At 43.3% G+C, this 27,976-nt stretch overlaps 2 protein-coding genes across 2 annotated transcripts in view; one reads left to right on the top strand and one right to left on the bottom strand.

Annotated features, from left to right (window-relative positions):
- Positions 1-10,361, bottom strand: part of LOC133026787 (melanoma receptor tyrosine-protein kinase-like) — a 28,541-nt gene extending 18,180 nt beyond the window's left edge. Inside the window, exon 1 of the mRNA XM_061093744.1 lies at positions 10,176-10,361. Coding sequence (XP_060949727.1) covers positions 10,176-10,260 — 85 coding nt within the window. The 5' untranslated portion in view covers positions 10,261-10,361. The remainder of the gene's footprint in view (positions 1-10,175) is intronic.
- A 5,633-nt stretch (positions 10,362-15,994) lies between these two features.
- LOC133026971 (tomoregulin-1-like) lies at positions 15,995-26,763 on the top strand. The gene is made up of 10 exons (XM_061093973.1): positions 15,995-16,467; positions 20,545-20,654; positions 20,747-20,876; positions 21,202-21,228; positions 21,350-21,440; positions 22,116-22,264; positions 24,223-24,270; positions 24,350-24,470; positions 25,170-25,331; positions 26,088-26,763. Exons 1-10 carry the CDS (start codon positions 16,332-16,334, stop codon positions 26,170-26,172), a joined length of 1,059 nt encoding a protein of 352 aa, XP_060949956.1. The 5' UTR covers positions 15,995-16,331; the 3' UTR covers positions 26,173-26,763.
- Positions 26,764-27,976: the final 1,213 nt, after the last annotated feature.

The following is a 27,976-nucleotide window of genomic DNA, read 5'->3' as shown; positions in this document are numbered from 1 at the left end:
CTACTACTACTACTACTACTACTACTGCTGCTCAACAGAATATGTGTTCGATTGTAAAATAAGATTGTTTGTTTCTCTGTGTTGTTTTTCTGTCTCTGATCTATTCAGCACTTTGCGTAACATCACCACAGACAATAATAAAATGGATGGAAGAGAAATTGATTGTGTTTAAAAGTGTGAACTGGAAATCAATGACCTGCAGTGACCTCGCCTGAAGCTGCAACGCACCACTGACATTTAAAAAAAGGTTCAATAACACAAAGTCTTTAACCGTTAAATGTTTTTATTGATGTTTCTGGACGACAAACAAGCAACTGTGACTTATTTAATTTTATCTGTGAGGAATTCACTTACTATTCACATTATTATTATTTATATATATTATTGTATTATTAGGGCTGTCAAAATGTATGTGTTAATGCGGTATGATTAATTTGTTGATTAACGCATCATTTTTTAAAGCACTAACGTATGACCACAATGAGCCGCTCCATGAGGGTTAGGGTTAGGTCAGTAACTGATCCCACAGTTTATCAGACTCATTGAAACATCATGAAAAGGGTTAGGGTTAGTCCACATGTTCAGTTCAACACGAGACCCTCACTCAGGACTCAGTGTTAAAACAAGACCTGATCCGACTCCATCGATTCAGAACCACGACCGGACGTCACCTGAATCCTCCAAATAAAACAGGAACTGGGAACGAGAACCAGTTCATCTTCATCTGATTGACTGACCTCTCTCTCTCTGTCTCTCTGTCTCCCTCTCTCTCTCTCTCTCTCTCTCTCTCTCTCTCTCTCTCTCTCTCTCTCTCTCCAGGAATGTGTCGAGCTGCTGAGAACGAGTAACTCTCTTCAACACTCACTCAGCAGGTTTGAAATCCTCTGGTTAAAATTCAGTTTCACTTAGTTTACAAATTAATAGCGAATGTATTCGTGGAAAACACGATGTCCAGTAATACAACAAATCATCATCAAACATCGTCCAAATACTGATTTATCCTTCAAAGCAATTAAGTACATTTACTTAATTAACCTGCAACAATTTTTTTGCTTCATTTGAGCGAACAGTCACATGGAAGAAAAGCTGAATGGAACATCCTGAACAAACATACTAACTAATCACTAAATCTCCTCTGCACCAGTCACTTTGTGTGTGTGTGTTTGTGTAATCTGCCTGCAGCACTGTTTGCAGGTCACAGCGAGACTGTGCTTGTCTGTCAGATTGAAGCTGCCTCACTCTCTGTTGGAGTTCAAGGAAAATTCCACAATTCCAGGGACAACGTTTTTCTTTCTCACATATGAATTGAAGGTGATGTCCACTCTCACTGTAACTCTCGCTCTCGCTCTCGCTCTCACTCTAACCTAACTCTCACTCTAACTCTCGCTCTCGCTCTCACTCTAACCTAACTCCCACTCTCGCTCTCGCTCTCGCTCTCGCTCTCGCTCTCGCTCTCGCTCTCGCTCTCGCTTTCGCTCTCACTCTCACTCTCACTCTCACTCCCGCTCTAACTCCCGCTCTCGCTCTCGCTCTCACTCTAACCTAACTCTCACTCCCACTCTAACTCTCGCTCTCGCTCTCGCTCTCGCTCTCACTCTAACCTAACTCTCACTCCCACTCTAACTCTCGCTCTCGCTCTCACTCTCGCTCTCACTCTCGCTCTTACCTAACTCTCACTCTAACTCTCACTCTCGCTCTCACTCTCACTCTAACCCGCACTCTCGCTCTCGCTCTAACCTTACTCTCACTCTAACCTAAACTCTCACTCTCACTCTCACTCTAGCCCGCACTCTCACTCTCACTCTCACTCTCACTCTCACCCTCACGCTCACTCTCACTCTCACTCTCACTCTCACTCTCACTCTCACTCTCACTCTAACCTCACTCTCAGTCTCATTCTCGCTCTCGCTCTCGCTCTCGCTCTAACCTAACTCTCACTCTCACTCTCACTCTCACTCTCACTCTCACTCTCACTCTCACTCTAACTCTAACTCTAACTCTCACTCTCACTCTCACTCTCACTCTAACTTAAACTCTCGCTCTCCCTCTCGCTCTCGCTCTAACCTAACTCTCACTCTAACTCTCACTCTCACTCTCACTCTCACTCTCACTCTCACTCTCACTCTCACTCTCACTCTCACTCTCACTCTCACTCTCACTCTCAATCAATCAATCAATCAAGTTTTATTTGTATAGCCCACATTCACAAATAACAATTCGTCTCATGGGGCTTTAACATTGTGTGACATCCTCTGTCCTTAACCCTCAACAAGAGTAAGGAAAAACTACTAAAAACCCTTTTCACAGGTAAAAATATGTAGAAACCTCGCTCACTCTCCATCTCACTCTCACTCTCACTCTCACTCTCACACCAGGGTGAGAAACAACGCTTCATGTTGATATTTACAGCAGGTACATGTGTGGAAACACCTGAGTGACATCCAGCTGCACATCCAGCTGTGAGTGACCTCCGACCTCCAGGGACTGACCTCCCAGTGACGGCAGTTTGGAATGAAAAGGGTCACACAAGGTTTTTAAACAATCGAATAAGAAGCCTGTATAATCCTGTGAACTGTTTCTGAGCTCCATTATTGACATTCTTCACATTCCAGCCCGTGAAAATCTCCCAGACTGCACTGCTGCCGCTGTGGCCCACTGCAGGTCACACCTGCAGCACTCTTAGATATTTAGTATCATTGCCATGAAGGACCTCTAATTCATATCTGACAGTTTCTGTAGGTTCTCTTTTTACTCACCTGCCGTTTGTTGTATTTTCAAAACCAACTCAGTGTTTCTGAAAAATAAATACGATCTCACATTGTGTCACTCACGTTTACACACAAACTCCGTCGTCGCCTGAACCAGCGACCACGTCACCGCCCAGCTTGTGTGGAACCTGGCTGATTGTTGACTGTGGTTTTCATTCAACATATATATTATGCTTATACTGTTGCCATGGTTACCACAAGTCTCAACTGTCTTCTTTATTTTCGGGCTATGTTTCAGTTAACTGCCTCCAAAGGAACACAAACACACACACACACACGCATACACACACACACACACACACACACACACACACATACACACATACAAACACAGAAACACACTCACACACACTGTTTTTGTATTGCCTGAATTGATTAAATGAGCGGATTATAATTGGTTGACAGAAACAGAGAAGATATAGATTTTATTATTTTCATTGCAGCAGGAGAGCAAGAAGAATTATAGTAAACTACAGGTAACCAAAGCAACAATATTAATGACTTCAATGAAGCATAACGTTGTAACCGGTGTTGACTCTTTAAAGAGTATCTTATTTAGACCCCAACAATTTCATCAACGACCACTGGCTGTAACTTCATTGACCCCTACAACTCAATTAACCACCAACAGAACTTCTTCTTTGTTCTTATAAAATCTGTAGAACCTTTTAAACCTCTTTAAATCTCTACAGCCTCCTCAAGAACCTCTGCAACCTAACAAATGGACCTTCAGAATCTCATATCCAATATAAGGACTCAAAGTACCTACAAAAAGACTTACCCATCATACTTTTCATCATATTTGATGGTAAAGTGAATATCTTTGGCATTTGTATTTCAGGGCAACCATGTGAACACTTCTCCTCGGCTCTGATGTATTTAAACATTACATTACATTACATTTCATTTAGCTGACGTTTTTATCCAAAGCGACTTACAGTTAGTGCATTCAACCCCGAGGGAACAAACCAAGAACAACAAGAATCAAGAAAGTACAATTTCTTCAAAAAAAAGCAAAACTACAAAGTGCTATAAGCAAGTGCCATTTAAGTGCTACTAAATTGTTAGTTTAAAAAATTGTTAGTATTTTAATTTTTTTTAATTTTTATATTCAAGGTATAGTCTGATCTGACTGATTATATTAGTCATTTTTAAACGTTTTATTTTATTTTGTTTTCATCATTTTCTCATCCGTATAATTTTATTCTTATATTATGATCTTCAAACAGATCACAAACACAACTAGAGCCTCGTCAAAGACCTCCACAACTTTCAGAGTTCACGTTACAACTTCACAGACGCTTCTGTCAACGCAGAGACAATGATGGACTCATAGGTGTCTCCACCAAACTGTGTTGAGTCGTTATGTTGGAAACCTGGAAATACGTGATCATATTTATTACAGGCAGCAAAAGGTGAACAAGGAAGAAGCCTGAAACCTGCAGGTGCTCAGTGAGTCTGTGAGGAGCAACAACACAACATAACAGTCCATTCAAACCAAGGACTCACACAAACACACTCAGTCATTACAAATCCTGCCCATAATCAAATTGTTATCAAGACAAAGAGAGACAGCAGTCAGCTGTTTTCACTTATCACACACACACACACACACACACACACACACACACACACACACACACACACACACACACACACACACACACACTGTTGAGCTCAGCATTTCCTCGCCTCATTCATTCAGTTATTTGTTTTCTCTTATTACTGCCGAGTGACCTGAGAGAGATATAATTCACACAATGCTTAGCAAGTCAGAATTTTCTTGCTAATACACAGGACTGTGTTTTAGCCATTTTAAGAATTCTCTGTAATATTCAATTATACAAAGGTCGTCCAGAGATGAAAGGTTCGGATCAATGTTTAAACCAGACTGTAAATAAAGATGTCAACATGTCTCCCCTTAGTGACTCAGTATGTTTGCTGCCATTTGGAGTCAAATGCTGTGTTTGAAAAGTCCAAATCGTCTCCTTTTGACACCATTATTCATGGAGCTTATTGGAAAATGTCCAAGGTCAAGGAAAGATGTGAAGGAGAAGTTGTAAGGAGTTAGGAAAGGAGACCACTTAAAAAACTAAAACAAACGGGACTGAAATGTTGAAATTCTATAAGAATGTGAGGAAAATACTGAACATCACACATCATAATTATAATAGTACTTCCGCGCTTTAACAGTACTTCCGCGCAATCCAGTACTATCAGACCATAATTTAATAACCTTCGATTTTTCACTATCTGAATATATGCCACTAATAAAAAACTCATTTTCTAGATGTCTACCTGATAGTGCTGTAGCTAAATTTAAGGAAATAATTCCGATTACATTTAAACCCGTATTATCCGTCGACATAAACAACAAATTCTTTAAAAACCCGAGCTCTATTGAGATTGACCACCTCGTAGATAGCTCTGCAGACTCATTACGATTAACATTAGACTCAATAGCGCCTCTAAAAAAGAAATGTGTAAAACATAGTAAATTAGCTCCGTGGTATAATTCCAAGACACATGAGTTGAAACAAATATCAAGAAAATTAGAAAGGAAGTGGCGCTCCAGCAACAGTGTTGAAAATCTCCTAGACTGGAAGAGTAGTGTTACAGAATATAAAAAGGCTCTCCACAAAGCAAGAGCTGCCTATTACTCAAAACTAATAGAAGAGAATAAAAACAACCCCAGGTTTCTCTTCAGCACTGTAGCCAGGCTGACAGAGAGTCACACCTCCACCGAACCCAGTATTCCTCGATCCCTAAATAGCAATATCTTTATGACCTTTTTTAATGATAAAATTCTAACTATTAGAAATAAAATCAATCATCTCCTGCCCTCAATTGGCACTAATACCCTCCCAACAATAGAGATCTCAGAAACGGCTGAGAATCGTTCCCATTACTTAGACAGCTTCTCTCTGATCACCCGTGATCAGTTTACCAAAATAGTCTCAGGTTCTAAACCAACAACCTGTATTTTAGATCCGATTCCAACTAAATTACTTAAAGAAATTCTGCCCCTAATAGATAATTCGTTACTTAACACAATCAATCTGTCATTATCATCAGGTTATGTACCACAGTCTTTTAAAATAGCTGTAATCAAACCCCTACTCAAAAAACCCACCCTAGACCCAGAGGTTTTAGCAAATTACAGGCCAATATCTAATCTCCCCTTCCTGTCTAAAATCTTAGAAAAAGTTGTAGCCAATCAGCTGTGTGAGTTTCTCCAGGAAAATAATATATATGAAGACTTTCAGTCTGGGTTTAGAACCAATCATAGCACAGAGACAGCCCTGGCAAAAGTCACTAATGACCTTCTAATAGCTTCAGATCAGGGACTTGTGTCTGTCCTCGTTCTGTTAGATCTCAGTGCAGCATTCCACACAATTGACCATCAAATTTTATTAGAGAGACTAAAACAGTTAATTAACATTAAAGGAACGGCCTTAAACTGGTTTAAATCTTATTTTCCTGATCGCTCCCAATTCGTTCAAATCAATGATGAGTCATCGGTGCGCACCAAAGTTAACCATGGTGTCCCACAGGGGTCTGTGCTCGGCCCAATTTTATTCTCATTATATATGCTTCCACTAGGAAACATTATCAGGACACACTCGGTAAATTTTCACTGTTATGCGGATGACACCCAGTTATATTTGTCAATAAAACCTGATCAAAGTAATCAATTAACTAAACTTCGAGCATGTCTCAAGGACATAAAAACCTGGATGACCCGCAATTTTCTCTTATTAAACTCAGATAAAACAGAGGTTATAATACCCGGCCCTAAACACCTTAGAGATACATTATCTAATGATATAGCTGCGCTAGATGACATTGCCCTTGCTTCCAATGACACAGTCAGGAACTTGGGAGTGATCTTCGATCCTGATTTGTCCTTTAATAGTCACTTAAAAGTAATTTCTAGGACCGCGTTTTTCCACTTGCGTAATATCTCAAAAATCAGACATGTCCTTTCGCAAAAAGATGCAGAAAAACTAGTCCACGCCTTTGTTACATCGAGACTGGACTACTGTAATTCATTATTATCAGGCTCCAGCAGCAAGTCGTTAAAGACTCTGCAGCTGGTCCAAAATGCCGCAGCACGTGTCCTGACGAGAACTAAGAAAAGAGAGCACATTTCTCCAGTATTAGCATCGCTACACTGGCTTCCTGTTAAATCTAGAATAGAATTTAAAATTCTCCTCCTCACCTTCAAGGCCCTTAATGATATGGCACCTCTTTACCTTAAAGAGATGTTAGTTCCATATCAACCTACTAGAGCACTCCGATCCCAGAACTCAGGTTTACTTGTTGTCCCTAAAGTCTCTAAAAGTAGAGTAGGAGCCAGAGCTTTTAGCCATCAAGCCCCACTGCTGTGGAATAATCTCTCACTTTCAGTTAGGGAGGCAGACACGCTCTGTTCGTTTAAAAGTAGACTCAAAACCTTCCTTTTTTATAAAGCTTATAGTTAGAGCTAATTTGTGCGATGTTCCAAATTTGATTAAATGGCAAAAACCCCTGATGATGCTAAGACGCACAGGGAATTTATGACACAAGACACACGGAGCTTCTCTTTCCTGCTTCTCCTTCCTTTTCTCCATATTTATCACATCAAGATAATTCTTATCTGATCAGTACATGTTACTAACTTGACCCCTTTTCCCGGAGTTTCTGTGCCTTAGCGCCCGCGGATGCAGGGCCACAGCTGTGGCCGCACCATGGATTATGATTGTGGATCGCGTGTCGGAGGTCACAATGGTGGATCCAGTTCGGTGGATTCTGTATCGTGCCAGCTGATCGTCGTTGTAATGGAGGATCCTTTGTCGCGTTGGCATCGGATGATGAGGGACCACGACCGAGGCGGCAGCTGATGATGGATTCTAACTGGCGGCGGTGGACAATGACTGTGGATTATAGTGGATCCCATCCTGATGCTGGATCGTGGTCTTGCTGCTGGCCAGAGACTGTGATTGCAGCGGGACTGCCTGACACATAGTATTGAAAAATGTTTAGCCTAATGGATGCTGCTAAAAATCCTGATGATGTTTTCTTACACCTGACATCTATTGCACTTCTGTCCGTCCTGAGAGAGGGATCCCTCACATGTGGCTCTCTCTGAGGTTTCTACATATTTTTACCTGTGAAAAGGGTTTTTAGTAGTTTTTCCTTACTCTTGTTGAGGGTTAAGGACAGAGGATGTCACACAATGTTAAAGCCCCATGAGACGAATTGTTATTTGTGAATGTGGGCTATACAAATAAAACTTGATTGATTGATTGATTGATAATTCTCTCACTCTCCGTTCATTACAACAATTTTTTTTCTGATAGTTTTAATCTTGTTGAGGGTTAAGAACAGAGGATGTCGCAACTTGTTAAGCCAATATTCACAAATTGTGATTTGTGAATATTGGCGTTCCAAATAAAATTTGATTGATTGATTGATTGATGGAGAGCAGTTAAAATTGGTAAAAGGTGTGGTCTAGTCGAACTGTTGCTTAATTTGACACAGACAGTCTGTGACCTTGGCACTTTGTTGGGCTGCTGCGGGGGGGTCAGCGACCGACAGTCCGACACTTCCTACCAAAGTCTCTATATGTGTCAGTTCCTGGCCACCATAATAAGCCCTTACATGGTTGCTTTCCAGTGACGATGCCAAGTGACCATTATGTGCAATGGTCACTTAGGCATTAGGCGTTCTCTTCTCTTCTAGTCTCTACCAGGCTCCTCTGTCTCTCTCTCCGTTTGTCACTCAATTCAATTCAATTTGATTTGTATAGCATCAAATCATACAATACATTATCTCAAGGCTCTTAACATAGAAGGTTAAGACCTTCAAAATATTTGAGAAAACAACAGTTCAACAATGATCAGCTCTGACGACCGAGAGAACCAGAGTCAATGTGGACGATCTGTCTCTCTCTCTCTCTCTCTCTCTCTCTCTCTCTCTCTCTCTCTCTCTCTCTCTCTCTCTCTCTCTCTCTCTCTCTCTCTCTCTCTCTCTCTCTCTCTCTCTCTCTCTCTCTCCACATTGAGTCAAGTTATTCCAGTTAAAGAGTTTTTTCACTCTCAGTCGTCAGAACTGCTCATCGTGAGAACCATTTGTTTCTCTATCATTTTAAGGTTTCCAACCTTAATATGTAAAGTCCCTTGAGATAATGTATATTTTGAGTTGATGCTATACAAATCAAATTGAATTGAAATGAATTTTGGGATGTACAGATGGTTTGATTAAAGCGATGCCATTATCTTTTGTCACACAACAACAGCTCAGTCCTGCGCGTGCCCCTGTTCATTACACACAGGACAAGCCACATGTCTATCAGAGGAAAGATCACCTGCATAGAGTGATCCTCTGAAGAGCAGGAACGACATGATGTCTCACTCTGAGCCTAATGTGGGGTTTTTATCATCAAAAAAGCTTGTTTTCTCTCAGATAAATTCTCTTTGTCTTTTAGTCTATTAATTGTTTAATTATTTTATGTGAAAATAGAGATTGATCAGGTCCAGTTTCTCACATGTGATGTTGGATACTTTTCATCATATTTGATGGTAAAGTGAATATCTTTGGCATTTGTATTTTAGGGCAACCATGTGAACACTTCTCCTCGGCTCTGATGTATTTAAACATTACATTACATTACATTTCATTTAGCTGACGTTTTTATCCAAAGCGACTTACAGTTAGTGCATTCAACCCCGAGGGAACAAACCAAGAACAACAAGAATCAAGAAAGTACAATTTCTTCAAAAAAAAGCAAAACTACAAAGTGCTATAAGCAAGTGCCATTTAAGTGCTACTAAATTGTTAGTTTAAAAAATTGTTAGTATTTTAATTTTTTTTAAATGTTTATATTCAAGGTATAGTCTGATCTGACTGATTATATTAGTCATTTTTAAACGTTTTATTTTATTTTGTTTTCATCATTTTCTCATCCGTATAATTTTATTCTTATATTATGATCCTCAAACAGATTTGAATTATTTCTTATTGTTTGCCTTCAATTCTTCATTTTATCTTGTAAGGCACATTGTAGCCGTGTTATAAAAACAATGTGCATTGTTATAATACAGTAACTTAGTCATATTTAGAGCAGCAAAAAGAAGACTTTGTTATATATAACCGGAAACCCTTAAACGGCCATTTAAGCTTTAATTCTCTTTTAGATGATTTGATTTGAATGTGTTTCTATTTAATTGTATTGATTGTAATTTAAAGTTTAGTTTCAAGTACGAAACTTTTATATTAAACGTGAAATAAAATCAGTAGAATCCAGAACGTGTTGCAGCAGAAACTTTCTCCTGAAGAACCACAGAGGGAAATAAATATGAAAATGACCCTGGACTGTGTGTCTCCCTCCCGCCGCACACGCTCTCTCCCCGGGCTCAGTCCTACCTCTTCTCCCGGGGCTGGTGCAGGAGACGCGGCAGAGCAGCAGCAGAAGCAGCGCCGCGGTCCCGCCTCCGGACAAACCGCACATGGCTCAATGTGGAAGTTCTCACTCTGGATCCTCCAGGAGAGAAGACTCGTCCATAAGCTGCCGAGCTGAGGAGGCTACGTGCGGGAGAGACGGAGGGAAAGGTCCCGGGGGAGGGAGGGAGGGAGGGAGGGAGGTAGGGAGAGAGAGAGAGAGAGAGAGAGAGAGAGAGAGAGAGAGAGAGAGAGACAGAGAGAGAGAGAGAGAGGGAGAGGGGGGTAGAGAGAGAGAGAGAGAGAGAGAGAGAGGGAGAGGGGGGTAGAGAGAGAGAGAGAGAGGGGGGGGGGAAAGAGAGAGGGAGGGGGAGAGAGAGGGAGGGAGAGAGAGAGAGAGAGAGAGAGAGACAGAAAAATACACCTTCACTGTTTCCACACCTCTCTCTCTCTCTCTCTCCCTCCCTTTTTCTCCCCCCTCCCTCTCTCTATCTGTGTGCGTGAGAGAGAGAGAGCGAGAGAGAGAGAGAGAGAGAGAGAGGGTGAGGGGTGGAGAGAGAGAGTGAGACAAAAAATACACCTCCACTGTTTCCACACCTCTCTCTCTCTCTCTCCCTCCCTCTCTCTCCCCCTCCCTCTCCCTCTCTGTGTGCGTGTGAGAGAGAGAGAGAGGGAGAGAGAGAGAGAGAGAATGAAAGAGGGTGAGGGGTGGAGAGAGAGAGTGAGACAGAAAAATACACCTCCACTGTTTCCACACCTCTCTCTCTCTCTCTCTCTGTCTCTCTCTGTCTCTCTCTCGCTCTCTCTCTCTCTCGCTCTCTCTCTCTCACACGCACACAACACAGTACTTTGAAGAGAGAATAAAAAGTAAAACTAATGTGGAGCTGAGGCCAAAAGACTTGCAGGTGTCAGTGGGTTTAGCGGGACCAGGAGGGGTCAGGGTCCGGGTCAGGGTCCGGGTCAGAATCAGTCAGGGTCAGGGTCCGGGTCAGAATCAGTCAGGGTCAGGGTCAGGGTCAGGGTCAGGATCAGGATCAGGATCAGGATCAGGATCAGGATCAGGGTCAGGGTCCGGGTCCGGGTCAGGATCAGGATCAGGATCAGGATCAGGATCAGGGTCAGGGTCCGGGTCAGGGTCCGGGTCAGGCCCTGCCAGAGGTCAGGTTTAGAGAATACAGTGGTGCTGTAGAAAAGGTCCCCTCTGTATTGTTCCTTGCCACCTCAGAATTTGAAATCGTAGGGGGGGGGGGCATCCATACGAACCATTACCAGGGAGAAGAGCTTCTGCAGGCGAGTGGTTGGTGGTGCAGCTGCTCAATGGGGGGGACATTCTTCCAAGTTGAGCAGCTACTACTGGTTGAACGCAGTGAGACAGCCCAAACCCTTGTGAAGGCCCATGCTGCTGCTTAGGGTTCGGGTTCGGGTTCGGGTTCGGGTTCGGGTTCGGGTTCGGGTTAGGGTTAGGGTTAGGGTTCGGGTTAGGGTTCGGGTTCGGGTTAGGGTTAGGGCTCCTTTATGCTTCTGCGTTTTGACGGATACGGACAGATAGGAACGCCCTCTCCCCCGTGGAACGCCCTCTCCGAGCGCCTCGGAGAGCTTTTCGTGCACCTCTGATTTTTCTAACTGTCCGTGTTCATTTCGGAGACCCAACGGACAGCCCTTGACTGTGATTGGTCCGCTAACGACATCAATTCCGTACGTCATTTCCGGACCTCGAACTTCCTGCTTCTGTCACAATAAACACAACTACGATTCTACGATTAACGTGACGTGTGCGTTAAGCCAGTGGAGTTGTCCGGCTGACGGTGGCTCGTTAGAGCACTGACGATAGGTAGAAGCATAATGGAGCCTTTAGGGTTAGGGTTAGCCTTGGGGTTAGGGTTAGCCTTGGGGTTAGGGTTAGGGTTAGGGTTAGGGTTAGGGTTCGGGTTAGGGTTCGGGTTCGGGTTCGGGTTCGGGTTCGGGTTCGGGTTCGGGTTCGGGTTAGGGTTCAGGTTCGGGTTAGGGTTAGCCTTGAGGTTAGGGTTAGGGTTAGGGTTAGCCTTGGGGTTAGGGTTAGCTTTGGGGTTAGGGGGGAAATAAACACTTAAAATCCCCCCAGTCGTTCCCTCCCGCACAAACAAAAAGATCGTTCTTATCTATCTACATGCAAACAACCGCAGAAATAAATGCAGAATAAATCTGTCATTTCTGTTCACATGTGTAGAGTCTGCCTGTGAATCACTGAAAATATTAATAATTCACAGTTTTTCTTTCACTGTTGAAATCCTACATCAGCATTTTCTGATTTTTATATGAATAAAAGATTGTTATTGTTTTCATCTCTGAATACACAGACCCCACTCATACATGTATATTTAATTCTGCATGACTTTCTTTATACGTTATTAATATTACTCTCTGCTGTGTGTGTTGAACAGTGTAACGAGCCTCTGGATAATTTTTCTCTTACAGGTATAAATAAAGTTGTATAGATTTGAACGAATGATGATGACAGAGCTTGTCCACTTCCTGATTAACAAAGCATTTACTGGCCTCCCCCTCTCTCTCTCTGTCCCTCTCTCTCTCTCCCCCTTTCTCTCTCTGTCCCTCTCTCTCTCTCCCCCTGTCTCTCTCTCTCCCCCTCTCCACCTCTCTCTCTCTGTCCCCCTCTCTCTCTCTGTCCCCCTCTCTCTCTCTCTGTCCCTCTCTCTCTCTTCCCCTCTCTCTCTCTCCCCCTCTCTCTCTCTCTGCGTGCATCAGCCCGCTTCCTGCCAACAAAGCAAAAATAATTCCTTAATGGATTTTCTTGCTATTTGATTTTATCAAAACTGACGTTTGTTGCCAGGCAGAAACACTTTGAATGTAGATGATTGACCTATGACCTGATTCTGTTCTCTTGATAATAAGCTGTAATCATATTTGGTTTTAGATAAAGTGATTCTCACTTTTCCTTTAACTGATTCTTAGAGTAATTAATTTTTTTCTTTCAAGAGAACTTTTTCAAAATTACAGATCCAAAAAATAAAATGTTCTAAATCTTGGAGAAACAAAGTGTGAGCAGCTGCTCGGTCTGTGGATGTTGATCCGTCAGTTCAAGGACACACAGAGAGGAGGTGAAAAGAGAGGAAGAGGAGGAGAAAAGAGAGGAGGAGGAGGAGGAGAAAAGAGAGGAGGAGGAGGAGAAAAGAGAGGAGGAGGAGGAGAAAAGAGAGGAGGAGGAGGAGGAGAAAAGAGAGGAGGAGGAGGAGGAGGAGGAGGAGAAAAGAGAGGAGGAGGAGGAGGAGAAAAGAGAGGAAGAGGAGGAGAAAAGAGAGGAAGAGGAGGAGAAAATAGGGGAGGAGGAGGAGAAAATAGGGGAGGAGGAGGAGGAGAAAAGAGAGGAGGAGGAGGAGAAAAGAGAGGAGGAGGAGGAGGAGGAGGAGAAAAGAGAGGAAGAGGAGGAGAAAAGAGGGGAGGAGGAGGAGGAGGAGAAAAGAGAGGAGGAGGAGAAAAGAGAGGAGGAGGAGGAGGAGGAGAAAAGAGAGGAGGAGGAGTAGGAGGAGAAAAGAGAGGAAGAGGAGGAGAAAAGAGGGGAGGAGGCGTCGGAGACGGAGACAGGAGAGTAAACTAATTTACCCAGATGGCTCAACTAAAGACCCTGACCTGAGGATATGGATTAAATATTGACTGTGTGTGTGTGTGTGTGTGTGTGTGTGTGTGTGTGTGTGTGTGTGTGTGTGTGTGTGTGTGTGTGTGTGTGTGTGTTGACTCCCTTAGCTGCTGTTTGTTCTGTTTTTCACAGTTAAATGATATATTATTATTTGTTGATTTCACAAATAGGATTCATCAATGGAAACAAAATAAAAAGAACTATTGTGTGACATTAGAATTTTCTGAAAGAAACACAGACACTGACATTGTTGTTATTTTAATCAAAGAAGAAACTGTTGTTGTTATTGTTTTCATTGTTGTCTTTGTTTTGGTTCAGGGTTCGAAACTATTACTGAAGTCAGTAATCACATGTGTTTATTAAGTGTATTATTGAGTCATAGTCTCCATGTTCTCCTCCTTGTTGTTTCCTCACTCGTCTCACTTCCTGTTTTATGAAGCTCTCTCCCTTCATTCCTCTGTGTGCTGATAAACACATAAATGTGATCGCAATATTCTCAAATATCTCATTGAATCTGACTGACTGATGCAACTGACTTTAACAACATTAATGCTGAACATGAATCTGTTCATAGAACAACGTCCTGGTTTCTAACTCTTCACTCTGATGCTGCTGCTCTCGTGATCATCTCCAACGTGTCAGCTGACAAAGGATCCCAGGTTCTCCTGTTCACTGGAACCTTTAGAGTCTGGTTCACTGGAACCTTTAGAGTCTGGTTCACTGAAACCTTTAGAGTCTGGTTCTCTGGAACCTTTAGAGTCTGGTTCTCTGGAACCTTTAGAGTCTGGTTCACTGGGACCTTTAGAGTCTGGTTCACTGAAACCTTTAGAGTCTGGTTCCCTGGAACCTTTAGAGTCTGGTTCTCTGGAACCTTTAGAGTCTGGTTCACTGGGACCTTTAGAGTCTGGTTCACTGGGACCTTTAGAGTCTGGTTCACTGAAACCTTTAGAGTCTGGTTCTCTGGAACCTTTAGAGTCTGGTTCACTGAAACCTTTAGAGTCTGGTTCTCTGGAACCTTTAGAGTCTGGTTCTCTGGAACCTTTAGAGTCTGGTTCACTGGGACCTTTAGAGTCTGGTTCTCTGGAACCTATAGAGTCTGGTTCTCTGGAACCTTTAGAGTCTGGTTCACTGGGACCTTTAGAGTCTGGTTCACTGAAACCTTTAGAGTCTGGTTCACTAGAACCTTTAGAGTCTGGTTCACTGGGACCTTTAGAGTCTGGTTCACTAGAACCTTTAGAGTCTGGTTCACTGAAACCTTTAGAGTCTGGTTTACTAGAACCAGAACCGCTTCTTCTTGTCGTAGGATCTTGATCCATCTGTATAAACTGGAACAAATGTTTCGTATAATGTTTGAAATCTATCTTCCACCAAAACTGCTCTTTTGCTAGAATCTTTACATCCTATTTGCAGAAGGTAGAAATCAGTAGACACTGCATTATCTGACAGGATTGGACCAAATAATTGAATTTTTTCTATATATATATATATATATATATATATATATATATATATATGATTCACACTCCAACACCTTCGGTGGTGATAAAGCAACTTGACGTTACCATCCGCCAATAAACCAAATAAAGAAGAAGAATAAAGATGACGTCATTGTCTCCCAGAGTCTGTTGTTTAAACAGTTTGCGGTTTGAAAGGTGAACTAACAGAGGGCGTGTCCGTTTAAACAGATCGTTCTGGTGACGCTGTGTGGGATCCTGGGAAATGTAGTCTTGTGATGGAGTACGTCAACTTCCTTGTATTCCATCCTTAGCCTATACTGCCCCCTGGCGACTCAAGTCATCGCCACAGAGAATCAATCCAACAACATAACTCCATGTGGAACACGTCATTACTCTGTAGCGCCACGGTCAGGTCGTGGCTTGTATCAGGACTGGTTCAGAGCCGGGCTGCAGGCTGCAGGAGCCCCGGTGCATGCTGGGATATATGGGGGGGGGGGGGGCGAGGGGGAGTGGTCTCGTGCAGGTCACGTGGTCCAGGCCTTTGTTGATGTGAATCAAACCTCGCGAGGACAGACCTCGTCCAGGAGCGAGCATCAGTCCACCCCCCCCCCCCGGCTCCGACGCTCCCTGCCCGGCCTGGATGCTGCTGCAGGCTGCGACCTTCTCCTGGATCTTCTTCTGGATCTTCTCCTGGATCTTCTCCTGGATCTGCTCCGGCTTCTCCTGCTTCTCCTGCCGGGTTGAGAGCGAGGCCGCCGGGCTGGGGATGGAGTCCGGCCGGTGATCAGACTGTGGGGGTCGCTGTGTGAAGACCACCCGGGCCCTGCTGGGCTTTGTTGTCCCTTCGTGGCCGAGCCTCCTCCGGCTTCTCCTCGGTTGTCCAGCCTGTTTCTGCTCCGGAGGAGAACCATGGAGGACACCAGGCTCTGAGAGCTGCTTATTGTTCTGCAGAAGAAAGAGTTTCTGAACCAGGACCCATCGAAGGAGAACATCTCTTCACCTCCATTGATCTGTCACCTCTCAGTCTCCACCTCCCCCCCTCCTCCCTCCATCATGGCTCCAGCTCTCCGCTCCTCCTGGTTCCTCTGCCTGCTGCTGCTCCTGCTCCTCCCCGGCGGCCGGAGCTCGTTCCCCCGCAGCGGAGCGAGCAGCGCGGACTGCGGCCCGGGGAAGGCCGCCGACTGTCCAGGTGAGGGTCCACCTGAGCCCCCCCCAGGGCAGCCTGCAGGGGGCGCTGTGTGTGTGTGTGTGTGAGAGGCTGGGGGTCAGAGGTCTTATTTATACTCACACTGATCCAGGTGTTGTCTTTGTGTCTCTGTTGCCTTGACGACAGCAGCTGGATCCATCAGTTTTATCTCAGTGCAGTCACCACAGCAACAGGAAGATGAACTCCATAACATCACCTGCTTTGGAAATATTGTGTGTGTGTGTGTGTGTGTGTGTGTGTGTGTGTGTGTGTGTGTGTGTGTGTGTGTGTGTGTGTGTGTGTGTGTGTGTGTGTGTGTGTGGTGACCACTCCTCATGTTACAGGGCTCTATTCTGGGGTTAATGACAGGGTGAGGGAGGGAGGAACAGGGTGAGGGAGTGAGGGAGGGAGGAACAGGGTGAGGGAGGGAGGAACAGGGTGAGGGAGGGAGGAACAGGGTGAGGGAGGGAGGAACAGGGTGAGGGAACTCCTGCTTCCATCAAACCAGACTCTCACACAGCGCGGAGAACCAGATCTTCTCCATGTTGTTCAAAAAGAGGATGTGGACCTTTCTTTCCAAAGAAAAGAGAACTTTAAATTCTCAGAATTCTGACATTAAATTCCAAATTCCTCATTCCTAAAGATCTTTCTTCATCATATGATGTAAGTTTGAGTCTTCATAGTGAGATCCTGACGACATAATCTCTACCATATGATCATAAATGATTTTTCAATTTGTATCAACTTAATGTTGTGTGTATAGATCCTCTATACTGTCTGTGTGTTGGATCTGCTGTCAGGTTGGAATCAGAAGAGAAGGAGCGATGAGGACGGAGAGAAAAGAGAGAGATAATGAGGTCAGCAGAGCGAGAGAGTGATACTAAGAGAGAGGGAGAGAGGGAGAGCTTTCGCTTCACTGAACTTTAGACCAGAGTTTGATCTGATCGACCCGTCACCACTGATCTCAGATCAGCTTCATCCCAGAGAGAACAGAGTTGAGACCTGCAGGGTGAGAGCTAACCTCCTAGGATCTAGATCTGTCAGAACCTCATCAGAGGAGCTCAGAGGATCTTGCGGGTCTCTGAAGACCCTGGTCCTCCTCTGAAGACCCTGGTCCTCCTCTGAAGATCCTGGTCCTCCTCTGAAGACCCTGGTCCTCCTCTGAAGACCCTGGTCCTCCTCAGAGACCTGAACCACACCAGCTCCACGGATCCTCTAAGAACATGACGTCATGGTTCAAAGTGATTGGTTGGTCACTAACGGAGCTTTTATACTTTATAAGATCTCTTATCTCCAACTTCACCTGGAGCAGGTTAGCTGTTCAGCGTTACCATGGTGATTTACCCGGTAACAAGTGAACGAGCTTGGTAGCACAGGGCCCAGGTCAACAGGTCCCACGTGCTGGAAGGACTTGTGGTGAAACAGCAGTGTTTGTGTTCTCTGGACTTCATGAAGACAGCCACCAGGGGGCGATCAAGATGCTGTGGCTTTATTTTAGGGATGTTTCATGTAGTACAACTTTATTTACAGTCTGTGATTGACAGTGGGGGGGGGGGCTCACCTGTGTGGTGTCAGATTGTGCAGACAGAGAGGATCCTGGGAACAAGGTTTGTGTGTGTGTGTGTGTGTGTGTGTGTGTGTGTGTGTGTGTGTGTGTGTGTGTGTGTGTGTGTGTGTGTGTGTGTGTGTGTGTGTGTGTGTGTGTGTGTGTGTGTGTGTGTGTGTGTGTGTGTTTAAGCAGGTTGTTGTGGCTGCCTCAACACACTTGGTATTCACTAATTACGGGGGAGGCAGGGGTCACAACCCTTGTAATTACCATCTGTAATTGGCTAGCCTACAGGGCTCGACCAATAAGCTGCCATCATTTAAATACTACCCTGGATAATGGTCTGTGTGCGTGTGTCAGTAGATAAACACTCATTGTTGTGTTTTGTGTTGGTTATGATGAGTTTGTTCACTGCTTCAGATTGAAACATCTCCACACCTGCTGGATGAGCATTCATTCATGTTGTGTCTGTGAATGTTTCCTCTTTCATTCTCCACCGTCTCCTGTTCGATTGCTGTTTTCAGACACGCTCTCTGTAAACTAATGTTTGATAAGGTAAGAGCCAGACATTTTACTAGGAGGCTGCAGGACAAGTTCAAGAAAATGTCCAGAGTCTCATTTATAAAAGAGTGCGTAGGATTCATACTGAAAGAGTACGTACTTACAAAAGCCGGAAATGGCGTACGCAAAAGATAATTCCGATTTATAAAACCATGCGCACGCTCACCTGAACGCCACCTGGAAACGTTTGTTCGTGGATCTGCCAGATCCGCCCTCCACACGCCCACTTTCAACCATAAATGGTCAATGCAAAGCACGGCGTGAATATTAAATGATGCTGCTGACCAATGGGTTTCCACCGTGAGTCCTGACGGAGTCACCGCATCAAGCGATGTGAAACTTTCTGATACTGACATCGAGGTGTTTGTTAGTGAGGTGGAGGTGAAGAGCGACTTTATGGGACAGCAGTGATGTCACTAATAAAGAAAATACACTGACACTCTGCTGCTGCTGCTGTGGATAACACACTGTGTGACATCAGACATCACATAACACAATGTGTGAGATCAGACATCACATAACACAATGTGTGAGATCAGACATCACATAACACAATGTGTGAGATCAGACATCACATAACACAATGTGTGAGATCAGAGATCACTGAACCCTCGCTTCCTCCTCGTCCTTCCATTCACGTTGTTGTTGCAATTTCAACAATAATCCCACTACCAACGAGGAAACGAGACTCAAAACTCTCTTACAGTATTGTCACACTTTAATGCTCAGAGCATGGTGCACACCACAGGGTTTAGTTGTAGTAATGCACACCAGATAGGAAACAGTTCACTGTCTTTATACATTGGCTAACCCCTCCCATTCTGGAGGGGACTGTTACAGGACAGGTTGAGATCTTTTAATCACCTCAAAACAACAATGCCTAGTCTAGCAATCAGAGCAATGCATTCAGTAGTAAGGGGCTGTGTCTAGAGGAAATCAGGTGACAGTGTAAATGTTAATCAGGCCAATAAACATTCAGTTTCTACAGGAAAGACGGCATGATCAAAGATACATTGTCTAGAGGAAATGATGGTTACAGTGGCTATGGTAATCAAGTCAATACACATTCAATAGTAAAGGAGACAGCATGATAAAGGTTACATTAACATAGAGAAAACCCGGTTACTGTCTACAGATTCAATTATGATCAAACAGACGGGAAATACATGATTATTATGGTCAACTGTTATATTTCCTTTACAACGTGCACACATCGGATCGATTCCCTCACATCAGTGGATCCTCATCTCCTCTGGGATATTATTTGGAAAGTTTCTTCATTTCTTATAAGTACTCTCCAGTGCGCTCTGTGCTCTATGCTCTGTGGCTCAGTCCCGTTCACTGCAGTGATCTGATGATACACGCACAGTGTTAGACGATATTATTAAAACCTATTAATGACTCGGCTCTGTAACTCTGCGGTTAAATGGAATCTGAACGTTATTCGCTGTAAGTTGTTTCATATATTTTCAAATTAAAAGGCTCGTGTGGAGCAGATACGAGAAAAACTAAGCTTCTGGTTTCAATGTTAATTATGAATTTGATCAATAATCTGCTGCAGTTCACCACCTCACGTCTGCGTGGCCACTTTCCCGTCTCCAAAACTTTCGTACGCATGGGTCAGAGTTTGCGTGGAAATACGCAAATTCTCCCGTCAAGTTTGTTTAATAAATCCCAACGTTGGCGTGAGAAGTGGCGTCCGCACGTTTCAGGCTCGTTTTGTGCGTACGCCACGGTTCTAAATGAGACCCCTGAGCTTCTGACCCAGATGTTTGTTCTCACATACAGACGCTCCCGAACATGTCAGCAACATGTCAAACTTCAGTTCAGGTCTGTAAACAGCCTGAAGGAAGAAAACTAAAAATCTTCAAGATTCTACATGAAGTTGTGCAGATATGTGAGAGTTTTCTGTGGACCTATAACTCTGAAAGGGAGGGAGTTTTTATTTTTTTCTATCCCTTGGTATTTTCCAGATCTGTCAGAAAAGAAGAGCGACCTGCGTGTGTGTGATGCTGGAACGTGTCGCTTCGGAGGAACCTGCCGCGAGAACGGAGCTGACATCAAGTGTGTGTGTCAGTTCCACGTGAGTCTCATACACACACTCGTCTACCTTTAGAGTCACAGGTGATATGCTGTGTTTCATCCACTCATCTAAACCCTGTGTGTTTGTTGCAGTGTCATAAGAAGTTCGTCCCTGTGTGTGGGTCAAACGGAGACACGTACCAGAACGAGTGTTTTCTGAGGAGAGCCACCTGCAAGAAGCAGAGAGCCATCAGCATCACGTCAGAGGGACCCTGTTACCACGGTAACGCTAACACTCACACGGCTGCAGCTGACGTACAAACGATTTAAACTCTTTTTTTATTAGGTACATGTAGCGAAAAACTAAAGCTATGCAGGGAGCTGTCGTGGATAATGATCGTTTACATCAACCAGTAGCTCTGAATATGTGTCTGTCCTGAGTAAAGGATGAGTCATCAAACAGAAAACATTGATTTACAGAAAAGATTGAATGAAAAATTAGAGATTTTATATTATTTTAAGATTTAACCTTGGACATGTATGATTCATAACACAGAGACTATTTCCTGTCAACTACTGACATAACTTCCTCCCTCTCTGTCCGTCAGACGCTGGCTCAGGATCTGGAGACGGAGGTGAACAACTTCATGTTTTTCTGATACGGTTGCTGCAATGTTCTGAAAACACATGTCCTTGTTATTGACATTATTGATATTAAGAGATGTAGAAAGTTGTCGTGACGTTTTGTGTCTGCAGATGACGAGGGATCAGGTCGCGGTAAAAAGGCCTCGAAATGTGGAATCTGCAAGTTCGGAGCTGAATGTGACGAAGACTCTGAGGATACACTGTTAGTACACACACACACACACAGACACACACAGTTCGTTTGTGTGTTAAGATATTTCTTATTTTCTTATGCGCTGATGACATCATTACAAACATAACCGTTTCAGTCCTTTTATCATTCAACTTAGTTCATAGACTTACAGAAGCTTTTGTTTGTTGTGTGTTGTTGTTGTTTGTCAGATTTTAGTGACATGAAACATTTGAAGATTCTCCAGGAAATTAAATCACATAAAGTAAAAATACCAACTTAAACAATGGAAGAACATTTCTATTGGTCAGAGTTCAGAGGTTCAAACAACAGATTTCACTCTCCGGACTGTTTGTTGAGGAACTCAGTTCCTGGGAGTTCCGACTTGGTTGATTGACACGGACACAGACGTCCCTATGTTTACATTCTGTTTCTATACAGAACAAAAATTGTGTCTGCTTATTTTTGTCCTCCATTTCGATCTTCACTGCAAAATGTTACAAAGATTTTTCACTGAAGTTGAAATTGCTCCGAAACATATTCACTTTGTAAAATGAGTTTACTGTTTGACGTGAACACTGAAAGTAGGACAACAGTCACATGGAAACAGCCGTCAAAAATGAATCATATAGTCAAATAATACCTTCAAAATAATGATGAGTAGAACCCGCCACTGCTACTGAAAGAAGTTTGTGTTTGTGTGTCCAGCTGCATGTGTAACATAGTGTGTAACGGCCACAACGACAACCCAGTGTGTGGCAGCGACAGCATCACCTATGACACGCCTTGCCACGTCCGAGAGGCGTCCTGCCTCAAACAGCTGAAGATCGACATCAAACACGTGGGACGTTGCCAAGGTAACGAGACAAAAGGCATCAGCGAAGTTTGTAGGAAGAGGAGAGAAAATAGATGGAGGAAAGGATGGAAAGATAACGTGCTTTGGTCAAGTTTTCAAATTGATGCAACCAAGAGAACAAAGTAACTATCAAATCAAACAGGCCACAAACTCTAAGTTTCATTAATCAATTCCATTCCAACACCGAAAGGCCCGTGGCCTGTTATCCAATTGTAGAAGGAAATGATTTTGTTCATGGCAAACAACAAAGAAAAACCGCAACATACTGTGAGCTGATCACATTAAGTTCCAATGTTAACTGTACATGTTTATCCACTGAAGCCTCATGTAAATTACTACTTTTCCCATTAGCATTTTAGAAAGTAGAACTGTAATGTGCACGAACAAAGTTCTCAGTCAGTGCAATGAAGCTGAGTGCAGTTCGATGTCCCATCTAAAGCAGCATCACTTTTCACAATGCCATAAAAAGGCCAAACTGTTGGAGTCCTGTCACTCAAGCCAGCGTGATGGCTGTGACTATAAACAAGTATTCAGTAAACCGGCTCCTGTACTTTTATCTTATTATTTTCATCTGTGGAAAGAGAGTTAGGGTTGGAGAGGAAACTTCTCTCTGCTGAAAAATGTCCAGTGATCTGACTTTCAGCTTTATGTCATTTTGTAAATCAATAATCTCCATGTTAACTTCATTTGGCAAAGCAAACATTTGCTAGAATATGGCCGCTACCTGTTCTATATCAATAGGCATGAATGAGTTTGAGATGAATGCAGCAATAGCTTCCATGACATGTACTTCAGCAAAACACAGATTGAACTCTGTTGCCTTTGTCCAGGTGAGCAAAGTACTGCTCAGGGTGAGAAGTGTCCTTGTCTTCCATGGCCTGGGACCTTTCCTCCAGGTTTAGTGTGTCATCCTCCCGTTCTTTAGATGTTCTTTAGATGTGTGGTCCCAGCCCCGAGCCCGGAACCCCTTCACTCATCATGTGGGGCAGGTGTTAGGTCCATCAGAAACCCACGGTCCAGTAGCCACACATCATCTGATCGTTCCTGCCTGTTAACCAATCACTGCAGCACTTTGACTCGACCACTGCACATCAGCATGAAGCTCATCCACCGATGCCTTGTACAAGCAGCGCTGAAGCAGGTTGATTCTAATCAAGTTTATCAGTTTGGCCTCCAGTGTCAATACATGACAAAGGTCCACCACTTCCTAGCCAAGCCCTGCTGATGAATTACACAGTAATAATTCAAAAAGTTCAGTAGTAGTTGCCACCGGTTTACGGGTGATGATGTCATTTTCACGAACATGTTTTTTAATCTCGATGTAAATATTCTCACCTCTCGTTCTCTCCCTGAACTGCAAAAGAATGAGGAAGTCCTCTTTAGTGGTAGAATCCAGGAAACAATTCTGACAAATACAACAAGCTGAGCTGTGTCCCTAAATATTCCCAGAGTGACGAGTCCTTTAACACATGTTCATCCACGTCCTCTGGTGGGGACTCCACCCTCATGGGTTAGGGTTCCAAAAACAGAACCTGTACAATCGACCGGAAATAAAAGAAAAAAGGGAAGGAGTCAAGAGGAAGAGAGTAAAGATGACAAGAAAAGGGAGAGGATGATAGATGGAGGAAATTGTGCTAAAGGAAAAGAATAAGAGAGTGATAGAATGATGCAAGGTGTAAAGAAAACAAGAACAGACAGGAAGAATGGAGGAATTAAAGAGACATTATGAGGAAGAGAGGAACAAGTGCCTAGAGATAAAAGGATGAATAAGAAGGAGATGGGTAGAAGATGAGGAAGGAAGCGAAGTAAAATAAGAGGAGAAAAGGAGAGGTAGATGATATCGGGGTCAAATAGAGGAGAAGAAAAAAGAGGTCTCTGTACAGAAATGTTGAAACACGTTTCATTTCTCAGAGAGAAAACATTTCAATGAAGAGAATAAAACATTTTCTTGTGTTTCAGACAAAAACAGGAAGGACGACGGCATCAAGACCAAACCCGACATTTACAGTGAGACTCCGCCCCCTCTGCAGTCAGCCTGTCATTATGTAACAGCCCATCAGAAACCAGTGTCTCTCTTTGTGTCCAGGTGTGTCCCAGCCTGGGGAGGGGGAGGGGTTTGTGGACAGCGTGACTCCGTGCTCTGAAGACTACGCCCAGTTCTGTGAACACGGACAATGTGAGATGAGACACAACCTGGCGACCTGCAGGTAACTCGCTTCACTGTTCATATCTGTGTGGACTCCCAACAACGTCTGTAAATAAAGACGGACGACATGATGGCTCTTCTCAAGGGAAGATCAATTATCTGTATCGCCCCCTGGTGGGCTGCCTGTAGATGGTAAATCCCTCCATGTTAGCAGATGGAGCAAACTAAAATCAAAGTAGACGTTAAATAAATGTTCGTCAAAGATGTTCCTGTCATCTCAGGTCCTTCTTATCTCACTGATGTTTATTCAAGTGTTTCTGATCAGTTTGGTTTGAATCAGTTATTTAGTTATATAAAAACCGGCTGAGACCTCATGATTGACAGCTAAGACTGACTCAGGATTGGTAGAGTATGTGTGGGCGGGGCTTCGATTCCTCGGCTCCACCCCACGATCACAACTGCACAGACTCTAAATGACATTGAAGTCATCATCACAAGATGTCAGCGTTTGTATCTGAGATATTTGAGCTTCTCTTCTGGAGGAAGTGGAGACGCGTCGTCGTCTTTATTTACAGTCTTTATTTATGTGGTTTAATGTCAAAGTGCGTTAACGCCATCTCCTGCTCTACTTTACACTCTCTTGGTTCTGAGTTTAATTCTTAACCCGCTGCAAAATGTCTATTTTACTTTTATTGTGAAACTTAATTTGTTCCATTAAATCATGAGATTTGAACTGTGTGTGTGTGTGTGTGTGTGTCAGGTGTGAGGCAGCATACGGCGGTCCTCAGTGTGATCAGCTTCTGGACTTTAACATCCTGTACGTGGTGCCCAGCGGTCAGAAACTACACTACGTCCTCATCGCCGCCATCATCGGGGCGGTTCAGATCGCAGTCATCGTTGCTGTGGTCATGTGCTTCACCAGGTGATCACACTCGCATCAGGACTGTTCATCCCTGCTGCTGCAAACCAACAGGAAGTGTGCTGTAGCCGCAGCAATCTCTGTCAGCCAGCAGAGGGAGCTGTACTTTATCAAGAAAACATTTAACAACATTTGTGTGTACTTTGGTAACTAGGGTGCAGTCATCCCATGAACCAGACAGCTGACGTTACCAGGTTTATTTTTGCTCTGCCGTGTTTCCTACGGCAGCCCAGAATGGACAAACCAAACTCTGACACTACAGATCACTTTTCATGGTCTGATGTCTTAAAATGGCCACAGTAGATTCTCTAGACACTTCACCACTAGATGCCACTTCTTCTTCTGTGTTTGGTTTATTGATGGGTGGCCACCAATGTCCAGGTGCATTATTGAATCTTAAACTCTTACCCTTTAAATACAGTCTTGAGTTAATCCTTTGATCAGTGGACGGTCAGACAAAAGCTTCCGTTCAGTCATGTGACATCCTCTGTGCCATCTCCATGACAACTGAGCCAGCTGATGAATGTCCTGTCCACATAGATGTTTCTATTGAACAAAATTGATTTAGATTTTTACAAACGCCTTACACAATACAGAATTTAAAAACTCACATGTGTGAACACAGTCAATGAGCGTTTGGAGAATAAGGATGCCACAGTTGTCTTTGCACGTGTCCACTGTTGCTTTGTGTGTCGGGCTCTATGTTTGTTCGCACTGCTGCTGCGTGTTTGTTGACGTGTTTCCTGTCATGTCCTGCAGGAGGTGTAATAAGACGAAGCGTGGGCGGAGACAGAAGCAGCACCTCGGTCACTTCCCGTCAGGAACGTCCTCCAGGATGATGTAGCTTCTCATGTTTTTGAGAAATACAGTTTTCGTACCACACAGACAGACTGCATTTTTGATATCTCAACTTTTTGGTGCCTCCTTATTCCTTATTTTTCAAAGATAATTTCTGACTTTCTTCAGGGGCCTTATTTTGAAATGTTCCATGTTTGATTTCTTTCGTCTGACTCTAAGTTCTGCATCAGTCCGAACAGAGACGTACAGTTTGGTTGGTGATGTGATGCTCGCCTCCTCTCAAAATCTGAATCTCTGTGGATCCTGCGACAGGAAACATAATTTATCTGATTGTACCGTCCACTTTCTAACTGACACATTTTTCCCTTTGTTTTCACCCTGTGGGATGCAGACTGTCTTTGCTTCTGTGCTTTTTTTTAGATTCATTTTTGAAGGTAGAATAGATAATTATTTCAACCTTGTTTACATGGTACGTACGTAAGGATTATGGAAAAACAGCCATTGAATATTTAGTTCTGACATAAATACCACCATATTTATCTGGTTTGAATTTGCTTCTTTGAAACTTCAGAAACTGTATTTGTGATCAATCTCAATGTCCTGGATGTGCAAACTTTAAATTCACTAATGAAATTGTAGCAGCTTGTGTAGTTTATTATTTTAAAACCAAACTCAAATGTTTTTATCAAAGTTTAACATTTAAAGTTATAATATATGACGTTTTCACTTTAAAATCTAAAAAGTAATTTAACACTTATCAAGGTAACAGTGCGTTTCATTTATTGCATCATAATCCCGTTTCTGCATGTGTCAGCAGTCAGAGGAGAATTCAGCTCCTCATCAAAACCTCCTTAACCATGAAGGAATCCTAACCGGGACGAAGACTCCAACTCCCATCATGCCACACTGCTTCACCACCACAACAAACTCCGTCTGTAGCTAGTGTGGCTAATGCCCACTGGTGTTTACATTTCTTCATTTCGGGCACTTGTTTAAAGACACATGAATTCCGATTATTTTTTAAGTTAAACATCATTTAGTTACATATGACTTGACTTTTATTGTTGTCTGCGTTTTGAATCCAGAGGTGTGTTTAAGTTTTAACAACATTTTTTAATAGGACACTTCCACGTGACCATTTCATGTTCAAAGGTCACTGTGCATCATTTTGTTTCACGCTGTTTTTTTCAATCACTGCTGCTCATGTTGACATTTTCAGATTCTTTGTGGACGTGCTTTAACGCCTTAATACTGTGGGGGGGGGGGGCGCTCTGTATCAGGACTACGGGATCATCAGGGATCACTCCTGCAGTAGATTCATCAAATGTCGGTATTTTACTGCATCTCACAGGATAAAATTAAATTGTCATGTATATCAGATTAACTTGAATTCTTTTTTATTTGTTTGATGAGAAGTACCTGAATACCAAAATGCTGTTTTTTCTACTGCTTAAAAACTAATAAGATACAAGCTGACATGTACAGGATGTTGTTAGAATTATTCTATTGGTACATTTTTTGATGACACCATTCTGGAAATTGATTCCAATGGTCTCTGTGTGTTTTTTGACAAACGGATAATAATTTAAATGAATGTTTTCTTTTTTATGGTTGAGCTCCTTAAGTCTTTTTATGATTTGTAAAGATGGATTGAAGTGTCCGTGTTGGTTGTTATGTGGTAGAAGGAATAGATGACTAAGCTGGACGGAGGTTTCCTCAAGCATCACATTTATCAGAGCGTGTGTGAAGCTGCGCTCGGTCACGTGACGCCTGATGGACTCAGTCTGGTTTTATTGTAGATGTTGCATGAAACAGTGAAGTTGTTGTTTAGACTGTGCTGTAGTTGAACT

Source organism: Limanda limanda, chromosome 20 (genome assembly GCF_963576545.1).
Source record: "Limanda limanda chromosome 20, fLimLim1.1, whole genome shotgun sequence".
Taxonomy (NCBI): Eukaryota; Metazoa; Chordata; class Actinopteri; order Pleuronectiformes; family Pleuronectidae; genus Limanda; species Limanda limanda.
The sequence above is the reverse complement of the archived record's forward strand: the minus strand, read 5'-3'. Positions and strand labels throughout refer to the sequence as shown.

Bases quoted from the DNA above. Each gene is read 5' to 3' on its own strand.
- LOC133026971 (XM_061093973.1), top strand. From the start codon at position 16,332: ATGGCTCCAGCTCTCCGCTCCTCCTGGTTCCTCTGCCTGCTGCTGCTC. The intron at 21,229-21,349 runs GTGAACAACTTC...TTGTGTCTGCAG, and splicing joins CTCAGGATCTGGAGACGGAG to ATGACGAGGGATCAGGTCGC. The intron at 24,271-24,349 runs GTGAGACTCCGC...CTTTGTGTCCAG, and splicing joins GACCAAACCCGACATTTACA to GTGTGTCCCAGCCTGGGGAG.